This window comes from Drosophila hydei, unplaced genomic scaffold (assembly GCF_003285905.1).
Source record: "Drosophila hydei strain 15085-1641.00,03,60 unplaced genomic scaffold, DhydRS2 tig00000149-arrow-pilon, whole genome shotgun sequence".
NCBI classification, from domain to species: Eukaryota; Metazoa; Arthropoda; class Insecta; order Diptera; family Drosophilidae; genus Drosophila; species Drosophila hydei.
The window spans coordinates 5,225,366-5,247,572 of record NW_022045678.1 but is presented as its reverse complement, the minus strand read 5'-3'; the positions used below and the strand labels follow the sequence as shown (position 1 = coordinate 5,247,572).

At 37.1% G+C, this 22,207-nt stretch overlaps 1 protein-coding gene across 2 annotated transcripts in view; it reads right to left on the bottom strand.

Annotated features, from left to right (window-relative positions):
* Nucleotides 1-21,981, bottom strand: part of LOC111592639 (developmental protein eyes absent) — a 28,804-nt gene extending 6,823 nt beyond the window's left edge. Inside the window, exon 1 of one of the 2 annotated variants that reach the window (XM_023304984.2) lies at nt 21,517-21,981. In XM_023304984.2, the coding sequence (XP_023160752.2) occupies nt 21,517-21,570 (54 nt within the window). In that variant the 5' untranslated portion in view covers nt 21,571-21,981. Of the gene's footprint in view, nt 1-3,543; nt 3,776-21,516 lie in introns of those variants that run through there. The other variant, XM_023304983.2, reaches the window with a different exon arrangement.
* Nucleotides 21,982-22,207: the final 226 nt, after the last annotated feature.

The window sequence follows — 22,207 nt, the reverse complement described above, 5'->3', positions numbered from 1 at the left end:
GAAATGTTTAAAGTCATAGCCGAAAGGAGCTCCGAAGGAGCAAAACTAAAGGCGCATGATGACTGCAACAAGCTTCAATTGAATGGAAAATATAAATTTGTGTATATTTAGATAAGAGATGGCAAGAGATAACTGACAGAATAGCAAGATCGACTCAGATCGAGAATATATGCATAACATTTGCTATGTATTCAGGTAGAAAATGCTAAGGAAATTCTACCAAAAAGAATATAAAATGATGTAAGCAACTAGCTACAACCAGAAATGAAAAGAGAAGAAGCTTCACAATAATAAGAAATTGAACAAGAAATAAAACTGAAGGCAATCCAAGAAAAGCAATTAGAAGATTTAATTGAAGTCTTTGAGTGAAACTGAAGAAGGCAGAAATACATATAAAAATCATTGAAAGCAAGATTCAAACTGGATAAAATGCCAAGGAATGCCATAGAGGATTGCAGCGAAGGAAGTTATTATGTGAAACGGAAGCCGGATGAGGGGCATCACTAGGTCTTCCCTGATGATGGCTTACCTACAGCAGGCAAAGCTGCTGGAATTTTGACTTTGATCGGGCATTCGTGAGCCGCTTGAGTGTCGTCCTGCTTCTTTTTTGGGAGCAGCTTCCATTGGCCACACAAGCACGCACGCTCGCAGTGTCCATCATATTTTGGAAGTTCACTTTTTGCATTTTGGCAAATTTATTTTCAACGGACTTTCAACGGTAGCGTTTAATGACGCGCTGCGGCACAGCTGCATATTTGTTCAAGGGGGGCGGGTAGGGAATGGGTTTGCGTGTTGCACGATGCTGTGTTTTGGTTTTGGTTTTGATTTTAGTTTGGGCTTTGGGGGCAGGCAGCAACTGAATCCGAGAGACACGAATGCAAAACCGAATGCAACGCAACCTTTTACTAAACTAATTTATGGCACAAGCTGACAACGTAAACATTAACACAGAAACAAGGAGGCTGCCTGCTCATCACGAGACAGCAACAGAGAGAGAGAGAGAGGGAGAGTGATAGAATGGCCGAGAGAGACAGATAGAGAGGGAGGCAGTTACTATATAAAGACCTGTTTTGAGCATCTTTAACGAAATTCCTGTGATCGTAATCTTTTGTCTCTCTGCTGCTTTAGAAGAAGATTAAAACAGACAAACCACACACACACACGCACGCACACACACACACACACACAAAAGACAACGAAGACGGCGACAAATTTTTTATTAACTTGCCCGCCTGCAACGTTCGTTTGGACCCGAGCTCTGGCTATGGCTCCGTGGCTCTGTGGCTCGGACCCTACTAAGCCTCTAACCGATAAACATCGAAATAAACAACAAAAATTTGTAGCTCCCTCGCGTTGTTGTCATTTGTACTTTGCTTGTTGTTGTTGTTGTCGTTGACATACCCTGTACTGATTACTGAGGGTTCTTAAGCACGTAGGCTGCAAATGTGACAGGTGACTAAATTAAAGCTAATATTATACTAAATATATTGTTAATTGTATATGATAATTTGTTATCGATTTCACATGTTATATAAATATCGATTTGTGTGCTTAATATGGCATTTTTGGATTTTCTAATTTATATTTTCATTTGTATTTCTCTGCCTATTTTACAATATGTTTAGGCATTGATTTCAAGGCGCAATTGGTTGTGCGACTGTCCAGGGTATTCGCTAGTCGTTCAGTCTGCTTGCTCTTACTTGTTTTTATTGCTGTTGTTGTTGTTTTCGTTGTCTGTGGGGCCACGACCTATGCGCCTTAACACTTTGGCACGTTAATTACGTGGGACAATCGACAATCGCCAAGTGTCAATCGCTGCGGCCATAATCAATATTTTGACTGCTTGCTCAGTGGTTGAATGGTTGAGTGGCTCAGATGGATCAGAGGGGGATTCTTTCTTTCTTTCTTTCTGTCTGGCGGCTGGTGGCTGGTGGCTGGTGGCACATAAATTACATGCAGCGCATTGTCGCAGTTGAATTATGGCGTGTTAATTTTTACGATTACGGCTTATACTTAATTAAAATGTGATTAATGTCGCCAAACACGTTTTGGCCTTTTGCTTCATCATTTGTTTTTGTTTTCTTCTCTTTTTGTGTATGGGCCAAGCTCCTTAAATTGTCATAAACCCAGAAAGAGAAAAAGGCACCAGCTCCAGCCCCAACTGGTCGATCGGTCAACGGCTCAGCTGCTCCGCTGCTCCGCTCAACTGTTCAACTCCCTCAGTGCCGTAATTTATGCTCTATTAATATTTCGCCTTAAAGCCCGTTTGCCCCACTCATTGGCCCAAGCGGTTCGTGACGCTGCGACAAAAATACTTGGGCCCAAAGTCTCGCTTGCCCATTGCCTCGACTTTGTTTTAGCCAAGTGCGCAGAGTCACCCATAAAAAACTTGTCGACTTTTGTAGCTAGTCTGTGGCTCTATTAAATCAGGCAAACAAGTCGACGAGACGAGCAGCTGTGGCCCAGTCAAGGGAAGGCCAGAATGGTTTCAACTGCCTACGCTATTTTCTTTGAAAATTTTTGGGACTAATTGATTCAATTAACAGAATAATCGCAGATATTGAGTGAAAATTACTTAAATTAAAATAAAGGGGAATCCAAATAATATTTAATGATGCAGCTAATTAGCCATGAATTATGGAATCCATATATTATATATTTTATAATATGTATATATGTAGGAGAAATTACAACATTAATTTTTTTTTACTTTAAATATATATTTTTTTAATTTTGCTGTATTTATTTGCAATCAGTCTTATACTAGGCAATAAACAAATTGTTTAACAATAAACTTTAAATATCAAATTGGAAACGTACCTATTGAATTTCCATTCATAAATATAGAGGGAACATGGCCTACTTTGAATGTTGACGAATTTAGACTAAGACTAAGACTAATACGTGATATGGATGGGACATCATGAAGGTAAGCTTTTCAGCAAATAACAAATAACTGTACATGTTCCTTCTCCTACTACAGGGAGCATACATATATTTACATTATATTATTTATATAATATTTATGCTTGAACATTTATATATTTATCTGTACTAAATAAATTCAGTGAAATGAATTATTTTAAGCAAATAAAATTATGTTAATTACACAGCTCTGCTAAGCAAAACTGTTTCCTGAGCTCTCAAAGAGAATTGTATAATTCCTACTTTGTGGTCGTCTTTAGCTAACATATTCGCAATTGGCTTTAACACGAAGCATATTGTATTATGATCATCATCTGATTTCTAAGCAACGGTTTTTTTTTGTTTTAAATCATTTCATCTTTCAGTACTGAACCAAGCTTTATGTAGACTTTGTCACACTGTGCCCAAATATGGAGAAGCCCCACAGATAAACCACAATAAAAGCAATAAAGTTAACCGACGGAAAAGCCGCAGACTCGACGTAAAAGTTGCAAGAGCTTTAAAGAGCATCGAGTTTGAGTTAAAGAAACTAACCGTAAACCGCGACACCTTTAAGGCTTCTCTTGTATTTAACATGATTTGGCTTAGACTATAATTATTATTTGTTTTATTGATTACCTTTGGCTCAATCATTTTATCAATTAATCCGCAACGGGGCGCTGCATAGTTATATGGCATTAGAGTGACCATTTTGCGAGAATTTCTGCACAACTATTTGGTAAGTACTGAACTCTAATTACTTTTTTTATTTAGTCTGTTTTGAAACTTAATGCGTTGTCATTTGATAAGCGTATATCATACGCATTCACACATTCACACACTCGCGTATTATATGGAAGATATATTATTTTATATATATGTATGTATTCTTCCGCTCGGCGTGCCTCGCTGCGTACGCCTTGAGTAGCTCGAGTGAACTGAACTAAGCAACGGTTCGGCGACTGTTCGAGTGAACTCCAAGAGTTCGGTTTTTTCACTTCTGAGTGAAAATCTCGGCAATGTGTATGTGAGCAAGAGGGAAAGAGAGAGAGAGAGCGCACGACGCTCGAAACGAGTTTGTGAGCGTGTGCAACAGAGCGGTGCGAAATGCGACACGAGCACTATGCCATCTCGCTCACGCGCTTTGCAATGGTGCGCGCACCTTTGGGCCCCGCCCAGCCAAACATACGGGGTGGTTTGTGCCCATCTATCTATTTTATTTCTATTCAAAAATATTGTTACCCAAAAAAAAAAGCGGATTGAGAGTGCAAAACAAATGCGTATGTCAATCAAAAAATTTTTTGTGGCTTTTTACAAAATAATAATTAATGCGCATTAATTAATCAAATCATTTAAAATTAAATCATATAACTCTGCCCAGTTACACGGATCTATTAAAAATGCTTTTTGCATATTTTAATACATATTTTACATAGTTCATAAACAAGCTGATTAGCGTAATGGGATCACACAGTATCTATCTATCTATCCAATATATTTGTAATTCACTTCACAATAGAAATGTGCATATAAATTACATTGTTTATTTGATGAATCAGTTCAAATATCATTATGCGGGTGTTTAACTATTCCCTTTTGAATTTGGGGCATTATAAATTGTTGAAATTAGCAAATCTTAATAGCTATCAAACACGTGATTCCAATCAATTTATATACAGCATAAAACTCGTTAAAAACTCCAGTTATATATATAGTAGAAAGTAGGCCTGCCCTGTGTTAAGAATCGATTAATAAAAGTAAATGGAAAATTTGCTAGAGTAGAAAGTATTACTTAATTAATTTTAGTTGTTGATTTCTATTTTTTGTATTATTAAAAATTAATTCTTTTAATATTTTCAATTTTATATTTAACATTATTTTATTGTTTATGGTTTTTTTGATTTTTAAAAAATTTCTTTTAACTGTTTTTCACTTAGATATATGTGAATATTTTGTTCGGAATACTACCTCACTCCGATATATTCTTTAAGCTTCATACAAGATTTGCTAATTATAATATAAACATTAACCTTAATAATTCAACAAACATTTTTATCTGACCTGCTTAATATCTCTTGAATCTAATTAGCATCACACTAACCTAACATCCCATCTTATATTATTTAATATATTAATATTTTAATATATTAATATTTAAGAAAAAAGATTCTTCATTATTATTAAATAGTTTAATTCAAATATCTAATGTAAGGAAAGTACTCCAGGTATAAGCCCAAATCCAATATGAAATATGTAGCACACGTAAAATCCAAATATTACTTACACACCTTTACAAATTCTATGTAACTTAATAATATATTTATAAACAAATCGAGTTTAAACATCACAATTCCAGTGAAACGACCAGGTGTTGTAATTGCATACGTACTTTTCCTTTAAACTAAATTCCCTTTGCTATATTATTTGCCTTTTACTCGCCCATAAATACACTTTTTTTGTACTCCGCTTGGAACAGCTGATGGAAAGTGCTTCTAAAACCAAACACTCATAACCATTTTGTAAACCATTTTATTTATTTAACGCTTAATTTTGTGAAAACGTCTAAGTAAACTTTCGAGTGTTGAGGCGGCTCTGTCTTATCGGCCATATGGAATTACACGTAAACAGAGCATGCTTATAATAATAATAGCAATAAAAACAACAACACGAGACAGTAAATAAAATCAGAGAACTCACACCCGCACACCCACGCACACATACACACACACACATAACCACTGACCAATCGATTCATATGCCCTGGAATTCTTACTAATAAGACCCTCCCCTCTCTATCTGCTCTACCTCTGAGCTGGCCACCCACACAGATGCCAGTCGCCACCTGCCAAAACAAAACACAACCCAACGATTGTATATTTGTATGTGCGTGTGTGTGTGTGTGTTTGTGCCTATCATATTTAAATACATATATTTATTGCATAATTATTGATTAGTTTTAAAAAAATAATAAAATTACTGCAACTTTAGATCGAATGCCAATCTAAAGACAAAGCTGTTAGAAGTTAAAGAGTTCAAACTGCATTCACTTTGCGAGCTTTTAATTCTCTTAAAACGTTTGCTGCACATTCTACTGACCAGAGTTTTATAAAATCTGTGTGAATTTATAGTTTTCCAGTTGGAAAAGTAACGAATTTATTGCAAAGCAAAAACTATATGAGATATGCTGTGAGCAAATATGATAAATGTGAGCATAGATTTTATAGCCAATATAAGATGTATTTCTTCTTTCCAAAAACATCAATATTTAAAAAAGTTTCCTATTATTTTATATCAATTATATACTATAACATTTTAATAATATAATATCATTATAAAAACGTAAGCATATTATTATAGCCTTGGTCGGGCATTGTTTGAAAATATTTATTCTTATCAAACTGACAGTAGAGAGGTGAGCGAGATATATATAGATTTCTTAAAAAAATATCACTGGGACTATATATTTAAATGTATATATATAAATATATAGGATATATCCACACAACATACAAATATAGGAATATAAAAATTTCGTTGTACCAATCCGTTAATACTTAAGTATACTGTTATATAATATAATTCAGCTTATTATCGAATATGATAAAGTAGCATACATATACTATAAAATAAATATATTATATAATACATAAATACTAAACATGCTAAGGGAATTTTTCCATGATTCGAGTCTCTATTTAAAGCTTCTGCAGTGGAGCAATATTTATTTACTTAATTGCAATTTGTCTGACAACTTAAATTTATTGATAACTATCTATCTATCTGTCCCTTTCTCTCCCTCTTTTAGAATTTTTATTGTTTTGAATGAACTGCATTTGCTTGTCTGGCACATTTCGTAATTTATTCAGAGCTTAAAATATGTTAACGGCTAGAATATAGCGAACTTTACACTTCGTGCAGACATGTTGAATTCCACAGAGCTCCTTTTGGCTATGCGGCTCGGCTATTCTATTTTATGTGCATTTTGTGGTTAGTGCAATTTGTATTGTGAAGCGCATGCCTCAGCGGTTTTTTCTCTGAAATTAGCATAGAATAGTGTAGGACGTTTGTGGGTCGAGGAGCGACGGGCTGTGGATCGTGTGGCACGATGGCTATATCAGCTTTAAAAATGCCTTTACGAATCAGACCTTTGGCATGCGCTGACAGCGACATTTGAAGAAAGTCCCTCCCTCCATTCTGCTCGATAATCGGGTATCAGCAAAATAAGTCTTGACCCAATTGTAGGCCAAAACTTGGCTTGCCATGACGCATCGCCAATGTTCTTCGCGAGTGTCGAGCTAACACGACAAGCAACAAACAAACAACGACAAATGACAACGAGCAGCAACAACAACAACCAGCAATTGGCTGTGTTTTTTCTGGCTGAGAGCTTATCTAGATGCTGGAGCCAAGCCAAACTTAAGATCAAGTTGTAAAAATGCGTGGAACAACGCCTTGGGTTCGAGCGAAAAAGAACGAGAGACAGAAAGAGAGAGAGAGGTGTGGAGCTCAGGTGTTGAACTCGCTTGAACGCTGCAAAATGGCGCCCAAGCCCAAGTCTGAGGCACCTCTGCCTGGCTGCATTAAATTAATACAGCACCGGGGAGGTCCAGCCCGATCAAAACTGAACGTAAATCTTAAACACTTTGTGCAGCCTGCTTGACTGCCCCGCCTGCCCCGTCTGCCCCACCTGCCTGCCCGCATTCCTTCCTCGCCTGCTTTCGAGCGCACGATCAGCACGTTCACAACGGACGACGACGAACGAGTCGTCCCCAACTCCAACTCCAACCCCAGCTCCAGCCCCAGCTCCAAACAAATGTGCGCGACTCAGCAAACATGCAAGAAAGGCAGCAACCGGCTACAGCTTCGCAAAAAGAAGAAGCAAAAATATCTGCAAATGCAGCGAAATTGTAAATTGTGCGCAGATTTGTTTACAGACAGCCAGAAAGCACTTGGTTCGGCTCTCGCTGGCTGATGATCGCGCGTAGATATAATTGACGACATGTTGTCTCACGATCGTGCTAAACCGATTAAGGCATATTTAATGCCCGACTCGAATCGATTGTAGTCGAGTGGAGTCGATTCGAGACGAGTCAGCAATCGAGTAGCTAAAAGTAAGCCTCGCGGTTCATCGTTGGGTTAAAAGTGAGCTACGTACGATGAAGTGTGTCATGCACTTCCGCTAACAACAACAACAACAACAACAACAACAACAAAAACAAAATTGCGATATTTTTGTTTGCACAATTTCTGATGGAAATCGAATTTGCTAACTGCAATCGTCTAATTGGCTAATTCCTGAACGTTCTGCATGTTTCTTTTGGCACACAAACTGATTTAAATCAATATTTGCATATTGGACCAAGCGATTATCAAGAAAATATCTTTATAAATAAATTGATTTTCCATTAGATTAAAATTAAATTTTGATTGAAATCAAAATCTTTAAGTTAAAGAGAAAAATGTTTTTTTTTTGGAAAAATCAAATATTTTTGCAAAGATTAGAATATAAAGCTTCCATAAAAATATAAGAATAAGCAATATTACGAGAACAAAATATAATTCAATTTATTTCATATATTAAGGTCGAAGTCTATGACATAGAAGATTAAGATATTAGTCATAATTCCTGGAACTATTCCAGTAGCTATTGCTCATAAGGCAGGAGTCATAGTTGAGTTGAGAAAAATCAATTTACACACAAATATATTGAACAACAAAAGAAATAAAATATATTTAATAAATGCCTGAATATTGCATAAAAATAAATTGAAACTGTTTTTGTGTAATTTATTTATTTTATGAATAATGTAAAAAAAATACACACAATCCACAAAAACAGTTTAAAGACGGATCTTAGTTTTATTAATATAATTTTTAAACTGGGAGTCTAATAACTCATATATATTGTATGCCTACTGGGCACTTTGAGTTGTTCCCTATTATGAAGTGGACATAAATAGAAAAGAGAGTGGTCTCTCGATGCACAACTCGCTCGTAAAACCATAAGCAATAGTTGGGTCTTTGATATATTTAAGAGAAAATGAAAATTCTAGCTATGGCTGGTATGGTTTCAGGGCATAAGCTCGTATAACCCAATATGCTATAAAAGCAAATGCTGTTTGTGATCTCGTGGCTGTTGAACTTGGAAGTGCATAAATAATAATCATTTTTTATGTGCCAGTATTTTTTATGAATCAAATGCAAATGAAACAATGACTTGGACGATTTGCGCGGACCCTCTGAGTCGTACCGAAAATAAACCGTGCCAGAAATTGCATTTTGCGCTTTATCAGAGAGGACTGGCCCCGATGGATGGGGCTAGGGCGTAGGCGGAGATGAGATGCTCACTTGTGAGTCTCTCTGGAATGAATGACCACCGGGGTTGCCTTTAGAACGGCTCGTTTATGCTTTCATTCCGCTGAAAATTATGCGGAACCCGTGTTTGTGTTTGAGGCACGCGCCAATCGGCAATTGCAACCGCTACGGCGGGGGGCAAAGCCAAGAGAGAGGGTAAGAGAGGGGAAATGGATGGAAGTTGCATTGCCATGGTGACCTCAGCAAAACACAAACATTGGTCAGGAATTTTCATTAAAAGCCGCCACGGACACAGCAGCCATCCCAGTTGCCCAGCTGCCCAGTTGCCCGGCCAACCTGCCACCCACGTAGAGCTCGAGAGAACGAGAGCTGGAGAGCGGGAGAGCTCGGCAGTGAAGTGTGTCAGCTGTCACTTGGCATAGGCATCAAACCCGATGAACACGCCCGCCTCATAATGCCAAAGCCCACCGAAAGGGGAAGAATTGAGCAGGTTGCTATACTCTGTATAAAGCTTGTGCGGCGGGTAGATTGGCTGTCTAATCAGTCAATCATAATACATCAAAACATAGACATACTTATCATACTATACTTTACTTTAATTTAAGAAATTACTTGAAACAATAATAACACAAATCAGTTTTTAGTCACACTCGACAGAAGCTACTTTAATTTTTTATTAATTTGTGAATTCATATGAATCAACATATAATTTAATATATTAGATTGCGACTTGGGCCTTTAAAATTAATGTATTAACAGACTTATACTTATTTACATTTTTTTTATTAATATACAAATTTTTTTTTAAGTTTCCCCACTATGTCATGTATAGATTTTATTGAAATAAAATATCTAAAAAGTATTTTTTATGAGTTCACAAAGTAGTGTGAGCCGTCGAGCTGACATCATACTTTTTCAACTTATGCCTTTACTTATAAATAAAAGCATGAGGATAGCCACGTCTGATGATTTATATAATATTTTTGAATTAATAAATACCTCGGGAGCTCAAAACCTGTCCAATAGATATATATTAGACGAGACCATTACGAAGCATAAACAAAAATTTTGTCATGAATCATACCAAGATTTTGATAATATTTCCATATTTTAATGTAATAAATAGTTCATTTATTGAGCCTATGTATATGGAGAGCTTAATTACAGGGTATTTGTCGTGTCTGGCTGCATATCCATGGCATGTTGAGCGTGTGGCTTGTTTTACCTGTGGGAACGACTCTCTAATTAATTTAATTATGCGCTCTCGACTTGCGCGTGTCAAACACGCAGCAACAGCAACAACAACAACTCCAACAGCAACAGCAAATTAAATAGTCACGCCTGGGCGAGCGGCTCTAATCAAATGCAGCCCTGCGCGTGTACACTGTACAGTGAACACCAGCACAGGCGCCACCGCCCGCAAGTAGGCAGCATATGTTTCCACTCGCTGCTGCTGCTGCTGCTCTTGTTGTTGTTGTTAAGCTGTTGCCAGGCCTATGAAATTTAATTTGCCAGCACACACTGAAAAAAAAAGAGGAGAGAAAACAACCCCTCGATGCGACGCGACGCGACTCGACTCGACTCGTTGCGAGCATCGCTGACAAATTGAATTTGTAAAGTTGCCCAGTTACAACAACAAATCATTTTTTGTGGGCCCAGTGAAGAAGGGTCCAGGATCCAGGGTCCATCCTCCCAGGGGGTATTTGCGGATGCTGTGTGGTAATCCTAGCCATGTTACGCTCTGACTTTCGCGAAAGTAAAGTGAAATTGAAGCCGAACATTGGCTGTGGAGGGGGCGGTGGGGCGTGTCAGCTCACAAACAGGCTACGACAAAAACACACTCAACGTTCAACACTCAACACTCAACACACACAATTATTAACACTTATTAATGTTGAGGTTTTTATATGGATGGCACCCCTGGGCTTCAATTAAAGTCCAAGTGCCAACAGCTGCTTCAATCGCACTTCAGCCCCTGTTGGGCCAGGGGCGCACTCTCATGGGGCGGGGTAGCTTTAAGTAGTCATTAAGATTGACTGCGATAAGATTTGTAAACATAGATATTTTGTTAACTTGTGTTCTGTTGAATTGTTAACAATAAATTTACTTGAACTGGTCATAAGAAGGAACTACTGAACTTTGTAGCGATTAGGGAACAATATTAGTTCCGCTCAGTTAGTTAATCAGTCATAAACGATTCGTTTTCCACAATTGTTCATTTATTATAAAATTAAACAATTTTTAACTTTTTTAAACCAACTCCAACCGCGCCTCTACCAAAGAGATGGTTACATTCATATGGACAATCAGACGAATCGGATATTAAATGAGTTAAGCTATCAGTGATCTAAAACATGACTCTCAGGAATAATGATATATATTATTTTTCATGTTGAACTTAAATTACACACCTTACAATTTTTATATCCACACTCACAGCTGGTACTCGATCGCAATCTGGCCGAATTCGAATTCAACCCCTGGTGAAAGCGCGCCCGTTTTATAGACAAACTATTGACAGCTATTGTCCGCTAATTAAACAACAATGTTGACCTATTCTCAAGATGTCACGGTCAAGGTTCAATGCGCCGACCTTTCTTCCTTTATTTTGCGTAAAAAATCAATAAAAAAATCCCAAATTAGTGCACGACATCGGATTCTTTGTTTGCTAATTAAAAATATTATTGGCGAGATCAACCCTTGGATATCAGAAGCCATTCACACACATATCTTAACTCTTTATACGAAGTGACGGCTCAATTAGAGAAATCTTGGAAATATTTTCGTGAAAATCGGAAAAATTATTGCTGCAGTCTTGCACTTATGCAATCAACTAAACAATGAGCACGAAGATTCAAGCAACGATAGACTGATGTGATCTAAGGATGATGTATATTCTTTTCAATAGAAGTTAAGCAAGGGTAACATATCGACAAGTACATAGATATTTATTAGAATATAATTTTTTTTTGCTGTTATTATTTGCAATCTATCTTATTCTAGACCATAAACAAAATTTTAAACAATAATATTACATAACCGGATGGCTTGGACTCCAATGAGATCAATCCATATATTTACCTACTTTACATATTTATCTATTTCTGTGGAACAGTTCTACGACATGAAATCTTTTAAGTCGCCTATGGTTGCTTGAGTAATCCAGTAATCTTAGTGCTAGAGCATTATCTATGGTTTTGTAGTTTATTCATGTATCTTTTTGCATTTTCTTCTATTTCTTCTTTAACAAGGGACAGTTTAACATCTTTGTGGATATTATAATTAGTCACATACTATATAATTTCGATATTAGAATTACTAGCAGTACCCCATAACTGCAATGCGTAGGTCCATACTGGCTTCAGTACGGCCTTAATTTGTTCTCAATACATTATTTTCATGAAAAAACTAGTAAAATAGTTATTTTCCAATATTATATATTATATCATATTTAATTTTTGATACTAAACATTTTTTTAGTATATTGAAACTTTATTTTTCTTCTAGAGCAAACGAGACTACATCTAATTGGTAAAGGCGACACTCTTAGCGAGCGCTAGCTGTATATACGGTTAGAGCTATAGAAACCCTCTGAGTGAGCTCTGAGTACATAGGCAATACAATTATTGTAAAGATTAGAGCTATTGCTTGGGCTCATCTTATTCACTTTGATACACCTGGCATAGCTAATAGACGGCTTGGTTGCTCTGTTATTGCCAGATTTGAGCAACGAAAAATGGCTCGATTCGTCACATGTGATTCTTTTTATTGAAAGCAAACTGTAGCACAAACTGTGCCAACTCGAATTGGCAATCTAATACCACAAATGGTCGTCGTCGTCGCTATCAATTACACGACTCTCGAGGCAACCCTAACGCTCCGTTGGATCGGTTTCAGCACAGACCTTGGCCACATTAACTCGGGCTGTGCCGCAAGAATACTCTATATGTACAGAAATACATATATATCTATGTATATAAATAGGTATAAAATAGAAACAGAAATAGTTGATTATTTCCGTTAGACTTAATTACTTAAATCGCAAGGCCGTTGTTGTGCCATCGCATATCTCATTACAAATCTGCCAAAAAAGACAGAGAAGAGTGGAAGACAAGTGGATGTGCACGACTTCAAGATACGCTTTACGTAAACATTTAGAAATATTTGTTTCTTAAATTACAATATTATCGTATTATAAGATTCTAAAATGTTTGTTCAAACACAAGATTCAACTGTAATAATAAATTAAAGATATGCATTATAAAATGCTGACACTCAAAGAGGAGAGACTTAGACATATGCAAAAGGAGAGTGGCTAATCGATATTTATCGACTTAGATAACCAAACCAGTTATCATAGAGCATATTAATTTTCTATATTTACAACGAGTTTTTAGCAATTTAATTGGGAAGATAATATAATAATAATATTATAAATATTAATATATGCTAAATTTGGAGATGATATCTTTAAGAATCAGCTTGGCATTGATTTAACGAGATTGGTTCAGGTTAATTGTTGATATTAAAAATGTCAGCTAATAGAAATAATATTATAGAAACAATATATACTAAAAGAAGTACGAGAAAAAAATCTAAAAGAAGTTATCATATAGATAATTTATATTATTATGTATATATTATATTTTTCTATCTAGTAAAAGTAGGTAACGCTCTTTCGTACTTTTACTTTACTTTGTCTCTTAGATTTGTACAGCTTCCTAATTACAATGGCATACTTGCATACGCTTTTCAGCGAAGTACAGGGTATGCCCAAACCCAACTGTTCGTGGCAAGCACAAGTTTTTCAAGCCAGGCTAAGTTTTTGCCGCATGAACAGGTGCGTGGATTTGATATATATATATATATATCATATATATATATTTGCCTTTTTTAGATGTTTAGGGAGCGATCGAAGAACTATCGAATTTCGCTTTTTCTGCCTCCGCGCCAATCAATGGACAGCAAAATGTGAATGCTGCAAATGATTTGCTGTTGTTGTTGGCATTTTGGCTGCCAATTGTGCGGCTCGTGATGCAGTTTTTCCGTTTCCCAGGGCAAAGCCTCGAAGGAAAAATGTGCAACACGAAATTTGATATTTTATGCGGAGTGTCCGGAAAACGACGTTAGGGGCAGGCAGTCGGCCATTTCGTGGTAAAAATTGTTATGAAAAATAGAAAGAAAAAAAGAAATAGAATTTAAGAAAAACTGTCACGACTGCTAACGAGCAATGCGATCGCAGACAAGTCAAAGGTCGCACGCTGATTGCCGACAAATTTGTCTCGAAGAACTTGCGAGCCGCTTAATTGCAACCAGCCGCAGCAGTGGAGGGAGCTAAGGAGGGAGAGTAGCTAGTAGGGAGGAAGGGTTGCATGCCGCTCCACTCAAGCACCAGCTGGCCTGACAGCCTGTCTGCGCCTTTTGACTGACATCAGCCACACCTAAGTAAACCCAAAGAAAACTCATCTTCGTGCTTCACTATAATAAATAGTTCAGGCATAAATTCAATTGAACTTTTTTTAGAGCTAAGAGAGTGAACAGCATCCAGTAGTTCCTGATCATACAATTTGTAGCTATCTAATTCCTAGTCAGTAATTTATTAGGCTCAATTATTTATTCAGTTATTTATCAGACTCTAAGTCGTTTCTTATTAGTTCAGTTATTTCTAACACGTATCATCTCTCATCAGCTCATTCTATCTCTCTTTGTCTCTCTTTCTCTTTCTTTAAATATTCAATTTTATTATTTGTTCATTATTATTGCCAAATTTATACCTTTCAATTCCAATAGCAGATCCTATCATACAATATCCTATAGTAGTTCACTTGACTAATCTAACCTAGCAGATACACGCCGAAGCAGTCCCCTGTACACTAAATGAACCATTGAACTAGTTCATTGAACAGAGCACTGCAACTCTACCTGATTGAACCGGAAATGAGGCACAAATGTCGAATGCGTTTTGTTTTCACAATCTGCTCTCCACTTGACCTCGTTGCCCTGCGCCGCGACACTGTCGAGCAAAATCAAAGTGCCGAACCGCAGAGAAACCATTATACGGGGTAGTAATGGGGGCGAATGGGGTAGATATACCCCTTGGCCGGGTGGCATGCGCATGTCAATTCCTGACTTGGCAACAAAATGTTTTACATCAATTGCGAGCAAAGTGCCGCAAGATGTTTTCCAAGAATGCAACTGGAATTATATCCCCAACATCCATCGTCATCAGCTCCAACGTAATCATCATGCTTCTCTTCATTATTATTATCATCATCAACACCATCATGATCATCATCAACCCAACTGTCAAATAATTATGACAAGTTCATTTCGTCGTACTTTCGCTCATTTGTTTAGTTCCCATTTTATATAGACTTGTATATAGAGTTTTTTCTGTTGTTCCGCTTTAGCGAGAATTGCTGTAAACGGAGAGGCAACCCCCGCCCTCTGTTCAATATCCCATACCTATCTGTTCCCTAGCCCCTTCTCTTACCAAGCACCAATTATCGGCGCGTTGTAAATGCGCGCTTTTGATGTGACAGTTGCGTATCGCGGCGTGTCGATCAAAAGCTATAGACACGTTCTTTGTGGACAACTATATATTGTTCTCTTACTAAATATGTAATAGACGGGTATATAGGTATATGTATTTGTACAAAAATACCAATATAAATGTGTTCAGTAAGAATAATAGCATGTGTAGTGAAAGTAATAATAGTAAATCTCAAACTGTGTGAAATTTGATTTTCATCTGATTAGCAATAGATTTTTTAATATAACTATACTAGTATAGTATTATAATAGAAGATACTAAATCTGTAGATTAAATGTATTCAACTTTTTAATATAATTTTTTAAATGAGTTTTAGACCACCAGAGACTTTCGTATATGGCCATGCTCAAGTAGGTGGCCTAACTAGAGGAGGTCAATTGCGAGCCAAAGATAACACTTGTTGATCTTAGTAAGCAATGAGCACAAAAGCTTGCCCGATTTCCCATGTCATCAAAGGTCTTATAAAGTTCCAGGCATTGTCAACCAATATACTCTTTTCACCTTGTAAACGAGTAAAAAACCAAGGCATTCGACGTAACATATATTTATGGAAGTCCATAATGTCCAATATTAAAAAAACTTTTTATTTTAGAAAAATCTTAACTAGTTTTTAGTATACTCTAAGTTTCATCAATGAAATACAAGCCCAAACTTTTGTGGCGTACTCTCATTTTAAGATGTTCTCCCTCAGCTCTTCGCGCTATTCTAAAACACTCAGCAAAAAGTTTCCTCAATGAAATACCCATTAGTGTCTGGTCTGGCTTTTGCGTCAATTGACACTTTCTAGCCAGATCTATTTTGAATATTTTGGATGAAAATCAGGAAAGTATATAAAAATAGCGGACTTTTCAGCTATCTATAGATCATATAGGTACAGCTCAAAATATGCTGTCGAATGTGACAATTGATTTTGTGCAGACTCCCGACACGACTTGTCTCTAATGGTCTATTCCATTTTCGATTTGATCTATTTTCGGTGCCGTCTTAAATTTAGAAAGACTACCGGATGAGTCAGAGGTTCGCAAATCCTCGACTGGCCAAATATTTGCAATCATTAGCGGGCATTAGGGCTAAATCCAACGAAAACAAACCACTCAGATACGGCGTCCAGGCAGGTTGCTCTAATTTTTACAGTCTGCACGCCTGACAGGCGACATAAAACAGGATAAATGGGCTAAGCTCGAACGGATTATGTACCAAAGCAACAGGACAATGAAAGGAACAAAGCAAATGCCTCCAAGCGGAAGGTCTCTCTAGCACACACATAACACCATATGGGTATGAGCTTCAGGAGCTCTCTCCCTGACGACGAATGAGTGGCATTTGAGTGGCTGTCACCTTGCATTTTATGTAATCCAAGTAGCTCGCATGCTAATTTATTGCATATATTTTGTGGCTTTTTTAAGCAAACATGACGTCAGCTTACGTCTGATAAGCCACATCATGTCGCAGGTAGGGGATGCGATAAGCAGACCACACGTTCCAGAAAGGGTGTAAAATGAAAATTAAAAAAGATTTCGAAAATGATTTACGAGCGATTATTATTATTGTTAAATTATTAGTATATGTTTTAGACTTTTAATATATTTATATTTCCTTCAGAATTTCCCATAGATGTATACATATCCAAACTAGATTTAAGTAATGTTTTAATATTTATTTATTTATTTTTTTTAAGTCTTGATTTATTTCCAAGCCTAAGAAATATTACGATAAAAAATATTCTGATTATTTAAAGGATCAATTGCATAAAGAGTTGCTCGGACTACCAGGATTTACACATGGCAAATTATTATTTAAAGTATCCATTCAGGATTTACCAGGATTTACACATGGCAAATTATTATTTAAAGTACCCATTCAAGCAAAGAGTTTCTAGAGAGATATATCGATTAAGAAGATTATCAAAACTAAAAATCGTCTGCTAAATTCTTGCAGATCAGACATATTTCTAATTGTACACCTAAACCTGCAGAATTCAATTGGCTTCAAACAGCTGAAAGCGCGCTTTCGCAAATCTCATGTCCGTCAAATTACTTTGAAAATAAACCTGATCCTCAGACACTTTGCAGTTGCGGCCCGTACCTATATGGCGACTGTCTTTGCCAAGCTTTGGCCCCCACATATTATTTATTTATTTAAGAATTTGTTATTGCTACTGCTGAAATTCAGCTTCAATACGGAAGAACAAACACATTTAGAGCCGTGTAAACAAACAAGTTCATTTGAGAGACGCGCGGTTTAACTGTTGCTATTTCATGCTGTGCATGAGTACAGGTAGCAGGAAGGGCAGATGCCATCTCGTGCCTCTGGCTGCACTTCCTGTGCCACGCCCAGCAAATATATGAGAGAGAGCATCGAAACCATTTGCCATTTAAGCCGACCCTTGACCCTGTGCGAGGCACAGAAAGCGGCTTAAGAGCGCAAAGATTGCAGATTATGCTGTAAAACTGTCGCAGGACATTAAGCCGAGCCTGCCATAATTGCGCTCTCCTTCTCCCTCTCCTTCCCTCCCCCAACGCCAATCTCGAGCACACAAAAAAAACAAACATTTAAATGTTGTGCGTAAGGGGCGTGGCTGTAATGGAGAGTGCGGACAGCGCATAAGATGTGAACAAGCGAATGCACTTAAACTGTTGTCTGTTGACTAGCAGATACCCTGTACTCAATTCGCATTGATAATAGATACCCTTTACTATTGATATATACTTAATATCGTTTAAAGTTGGCCAAGTCAGCCAAGTCTTTCAGAGTTTGTAGATCAATAATTATCGAAAACACTGCGCTGCCTATGACATATATGCATAAATCTCGAATATTAATCTGGTTCTCTCAAATTCAACTGCATGTCCATACGTCTAATGCAAGAGTAGAATAACCCGAACGGTGAATGAAATATTTATCGATATATAGAAAACGATCATTTTTGTAAATCAAATGAATCTAACTTTTGCAGATTTACTACCATCTGCAAGTCGATAGTCTTTTTTTAAATGAAAAAAAGTAGCATTGGTTTAACATATAAGACAGCTAGTTATATATTAATTAGGCTGTATATAATCCGAAGGTTTTACGCAACTGCACAACCGCAACATGCCCATTTTTAAATAAATTGTAATGCTTCGAGGGTATAATTAAAAAACCCGCAGTGTTCAAGTGCTGCGGGGGCAACAACAGCAACAGCCACAGCTACAGCCACAGCCATATATATAGCTATATGTGCCTGCCCCCACTTCCCAAATACTTCCCCTCCCATGAACTGCTCCTGCTCCTGCTCCTGCTGCTGTTTGTATTGTTTGTTGTTATAATGGCGCGCCCGTAGCGCACAACAACGAAAAGCGAAAAGCGCAAGGCATCTGCAGGGCGTCCTTTTGTATATTTTGCCTCGTTGCTGCTCCTTTTGACGACTCAAATTTCAATGAAATTATCCTGACGGCATTTGTCTGTCTGTGTACGTGTGTGTGTGTGTGTGCCTGAGCACAACAATGCTGAATAAAAATTTCGCTGAAATTATTTGCTAATGGCTTCAACAGCAGCAGCAGCAGCAGCAGCCTGGACGAGTGCTCAGCCCGCAGAGCTCGTCGTTCGCATTGCTCTGGCATTTGCATTTATGAGATTGACAAATAGACAAACAAAATGGCGGCGCTCGGAGCAACAAAGGCAGAGGCAGTCTTGCCAGCATCGCCCCAAAAAATCGCATCGATGGTCGATATTTTGTTGCTGCTCCAAATGTACACAGTAAATAAATTAAAGCCAAGTCCAAAAGCTTTGAGATATATCAAATAAAATAAAAATCTTCAAATGGAAAACTACACCAAAATAACATTATTAAAAGAGAAGTGAAATATAGCGCAATTTGATATATAAAGAGAGAGAGATGTTCAAGCAGTGCAATAGTAAGTGCTAGGATTTTATATTATATTATTATCACAAATATTCAGTTTTAGATCAATTGAATCGTTTGAAAACTGAAATCGAACCCAAATACCAACTAAACTCATATCCAAAACAAAAAAAGATTTGCGCTGGAAATAAATTTGAATTGAGTTAAACGATTTAAGCTCAATTTAAGTCTCTGAATGAGGAAATTCGAAAATGAATTTATCCACACAAATGTGTAAGTTGCTTAAATCACACTTTCATGCAGCGTATATACTAAATAAATGCATTAAAACGAAATTTTGTGCAGTGTATTTTTTTGCTATTTGCTCGTTTCGCCTGGCAACGCCAACAACAACATCAGCATCAGCAGCGACAACAACGCAAATTGCTTTGCTCCAACAACTCCGCTCAAGTTACGCCAGCTAGAGGCGGCAGGGGGTGTGGCACAAGCTAACAGTAATGAGACTGGCTGCCCGGGCAACCAAGTGACAAGGATAGCAAGCAAAGCGAAAAAAGAGAGAGCGAGTGCGCACACATAATAACTGTCAATCAACGGAAAATCAACAACGCGGCAAAGATTTCTACACTGATCTATCTATCAGTAGCTCCGTTTTGACCTACTGCCTTCTGGTATTTGTATTCACATTCACATTTACATTCATAGGCACATATTCACGTTCATATTCGTATTCGTTTTGTCTGGCTTTTGTGGTTTTATTTCTGGTCAAATGACTCGATCGACAGGATCCTTTTATTTTGTTGTGTGCCCTTTTTAAGCTGAAAATTCCCTTTTGACTACTGTCTTTTGGCCTTTTGTCTGGCCAAAGTATTTAAAGGCTCATTTCTATAGGGTTCAGTTCGGTAGCCAAAGATTTGCAGTTTCTCTGCCTTTTTTCCATTTTGTTTTTTGATTTCTTACAGCTCAATGCAGGATATCTCTCGAATCTGTAACTCCGTCTAGGGTTTGGTTTAAGGGCTTGTAATTACGCGCAGTTCATGTGGAAAAGCATATCAAAATTTCAGATTTTCTGTAGGTTTAAAGCAAAAGTTGGAAAGTTGAAAAGTTAAAGTCTTAAGAGCTGAAGAGTTGGAAAGGTACTTCGCTCGAGTTTAAGATAAGCTGAGCATTATGCAATATGTGTGGTCAGAGGCAATTGAATACTAGACTAGAAATGGCAAAAGATCGAGAAGATAGGCTAACATTTTGGTATGAACTATTACAGGATTTTATAAAAAATATTTTATATGCTCACACATCTGTTAGACCTCACATGTCTTCTCGATCTTAGAGTTAAATAAAATACAAATTCAAGAGCTGTTTACTTATATATTTTGTAAAAGGTCTATTTCAAATTAGGTTTCCTTCTGATCGATCTGTCAGATCTCAGGGTCATCAAGGTGAATGTATATTATTTATAACTTAATACTAAATAAATTATTAAAATATTTGTATATATCTTATATCACGATAGTTCGAACCTGTCATTATCTTGACAGTGACTCAAGACCAGATTTGTTTGGAAGGAATTTCAAGCATTAAGCAACTTTAAAGTGTAGCAGAAACAAAATTTAATTCTTAAGTAACATAAATAATACGAAAACAAAACTTAGCAGTAAAATTGATATTTTTGTTGATTGCAAACAAATCAAAACAGAAAACTCTTCAATCTTACGTTCCAGAAAGTGCTCAACTAAATGGATATAATATACACAAATCTCTATGAAATGGTATATGGGTATATTAAGTGACATAAATAGATGAGGAACTCAGATAAACACAATCCGCGGCCTATTTGACTGCCAACGGGCAATGGAGAAGCAATTCCAAAATAATACAAAATCATAACGAATTTATTGCTCACCTTGTAGTAATCCAGTGTTGAAAAGTTTTGATAGCACGGCACATTATACAACATATTCCAAGTGTTGCTGTTTTTGTTGTTGTTGCTTATCAAACTCGCTGCGACTGCGCAAACATGACGATCGTTTAATCGAGCAATTAATTAAAATTTAATGAGTGTTATCAAATGCATATAAAACAGAACAAGTGTTGACAAACGCTACAAATTTGTGTGCATAATTCTTTTGTTAATTTCTTTCAATAATTTTTATTGCACGCGCGTCGTTTAATTATTCATTTTTTCCAGTGTTAATTGAGTAGTTCCGTTAGGCAAATTAATTTGTCCCAAATTAATTTTAACGCTGCGAATTTATTATTATTTTTACTGTGTTTTTTTTGCTTTCTTGTTGTGTAGCCGTCGGCATAAAGCTTTTACCGTTTTATTGTTTCAGCTGTCGTCCGCTTGCCCGACGAATTGTCACATAAAGCTGAGTGCCAACTGAATTTGCCCAATCGCCCATTGGAAAGCGTCGGCTGCGGCGTAGCCAACAAACGACGACGACGACGAGGCGAACAGCGAGAGGCAGACGAAAACGCCAACAATAACAACAGTACCAGCAGCAGCAACAACAACAATGTATGAAGCTTCAATTCACTCAAAAGTTGTTGTTATCTCGCTCGCTTGCCCTTTGATGCGCACGCTCTCGCTCTTG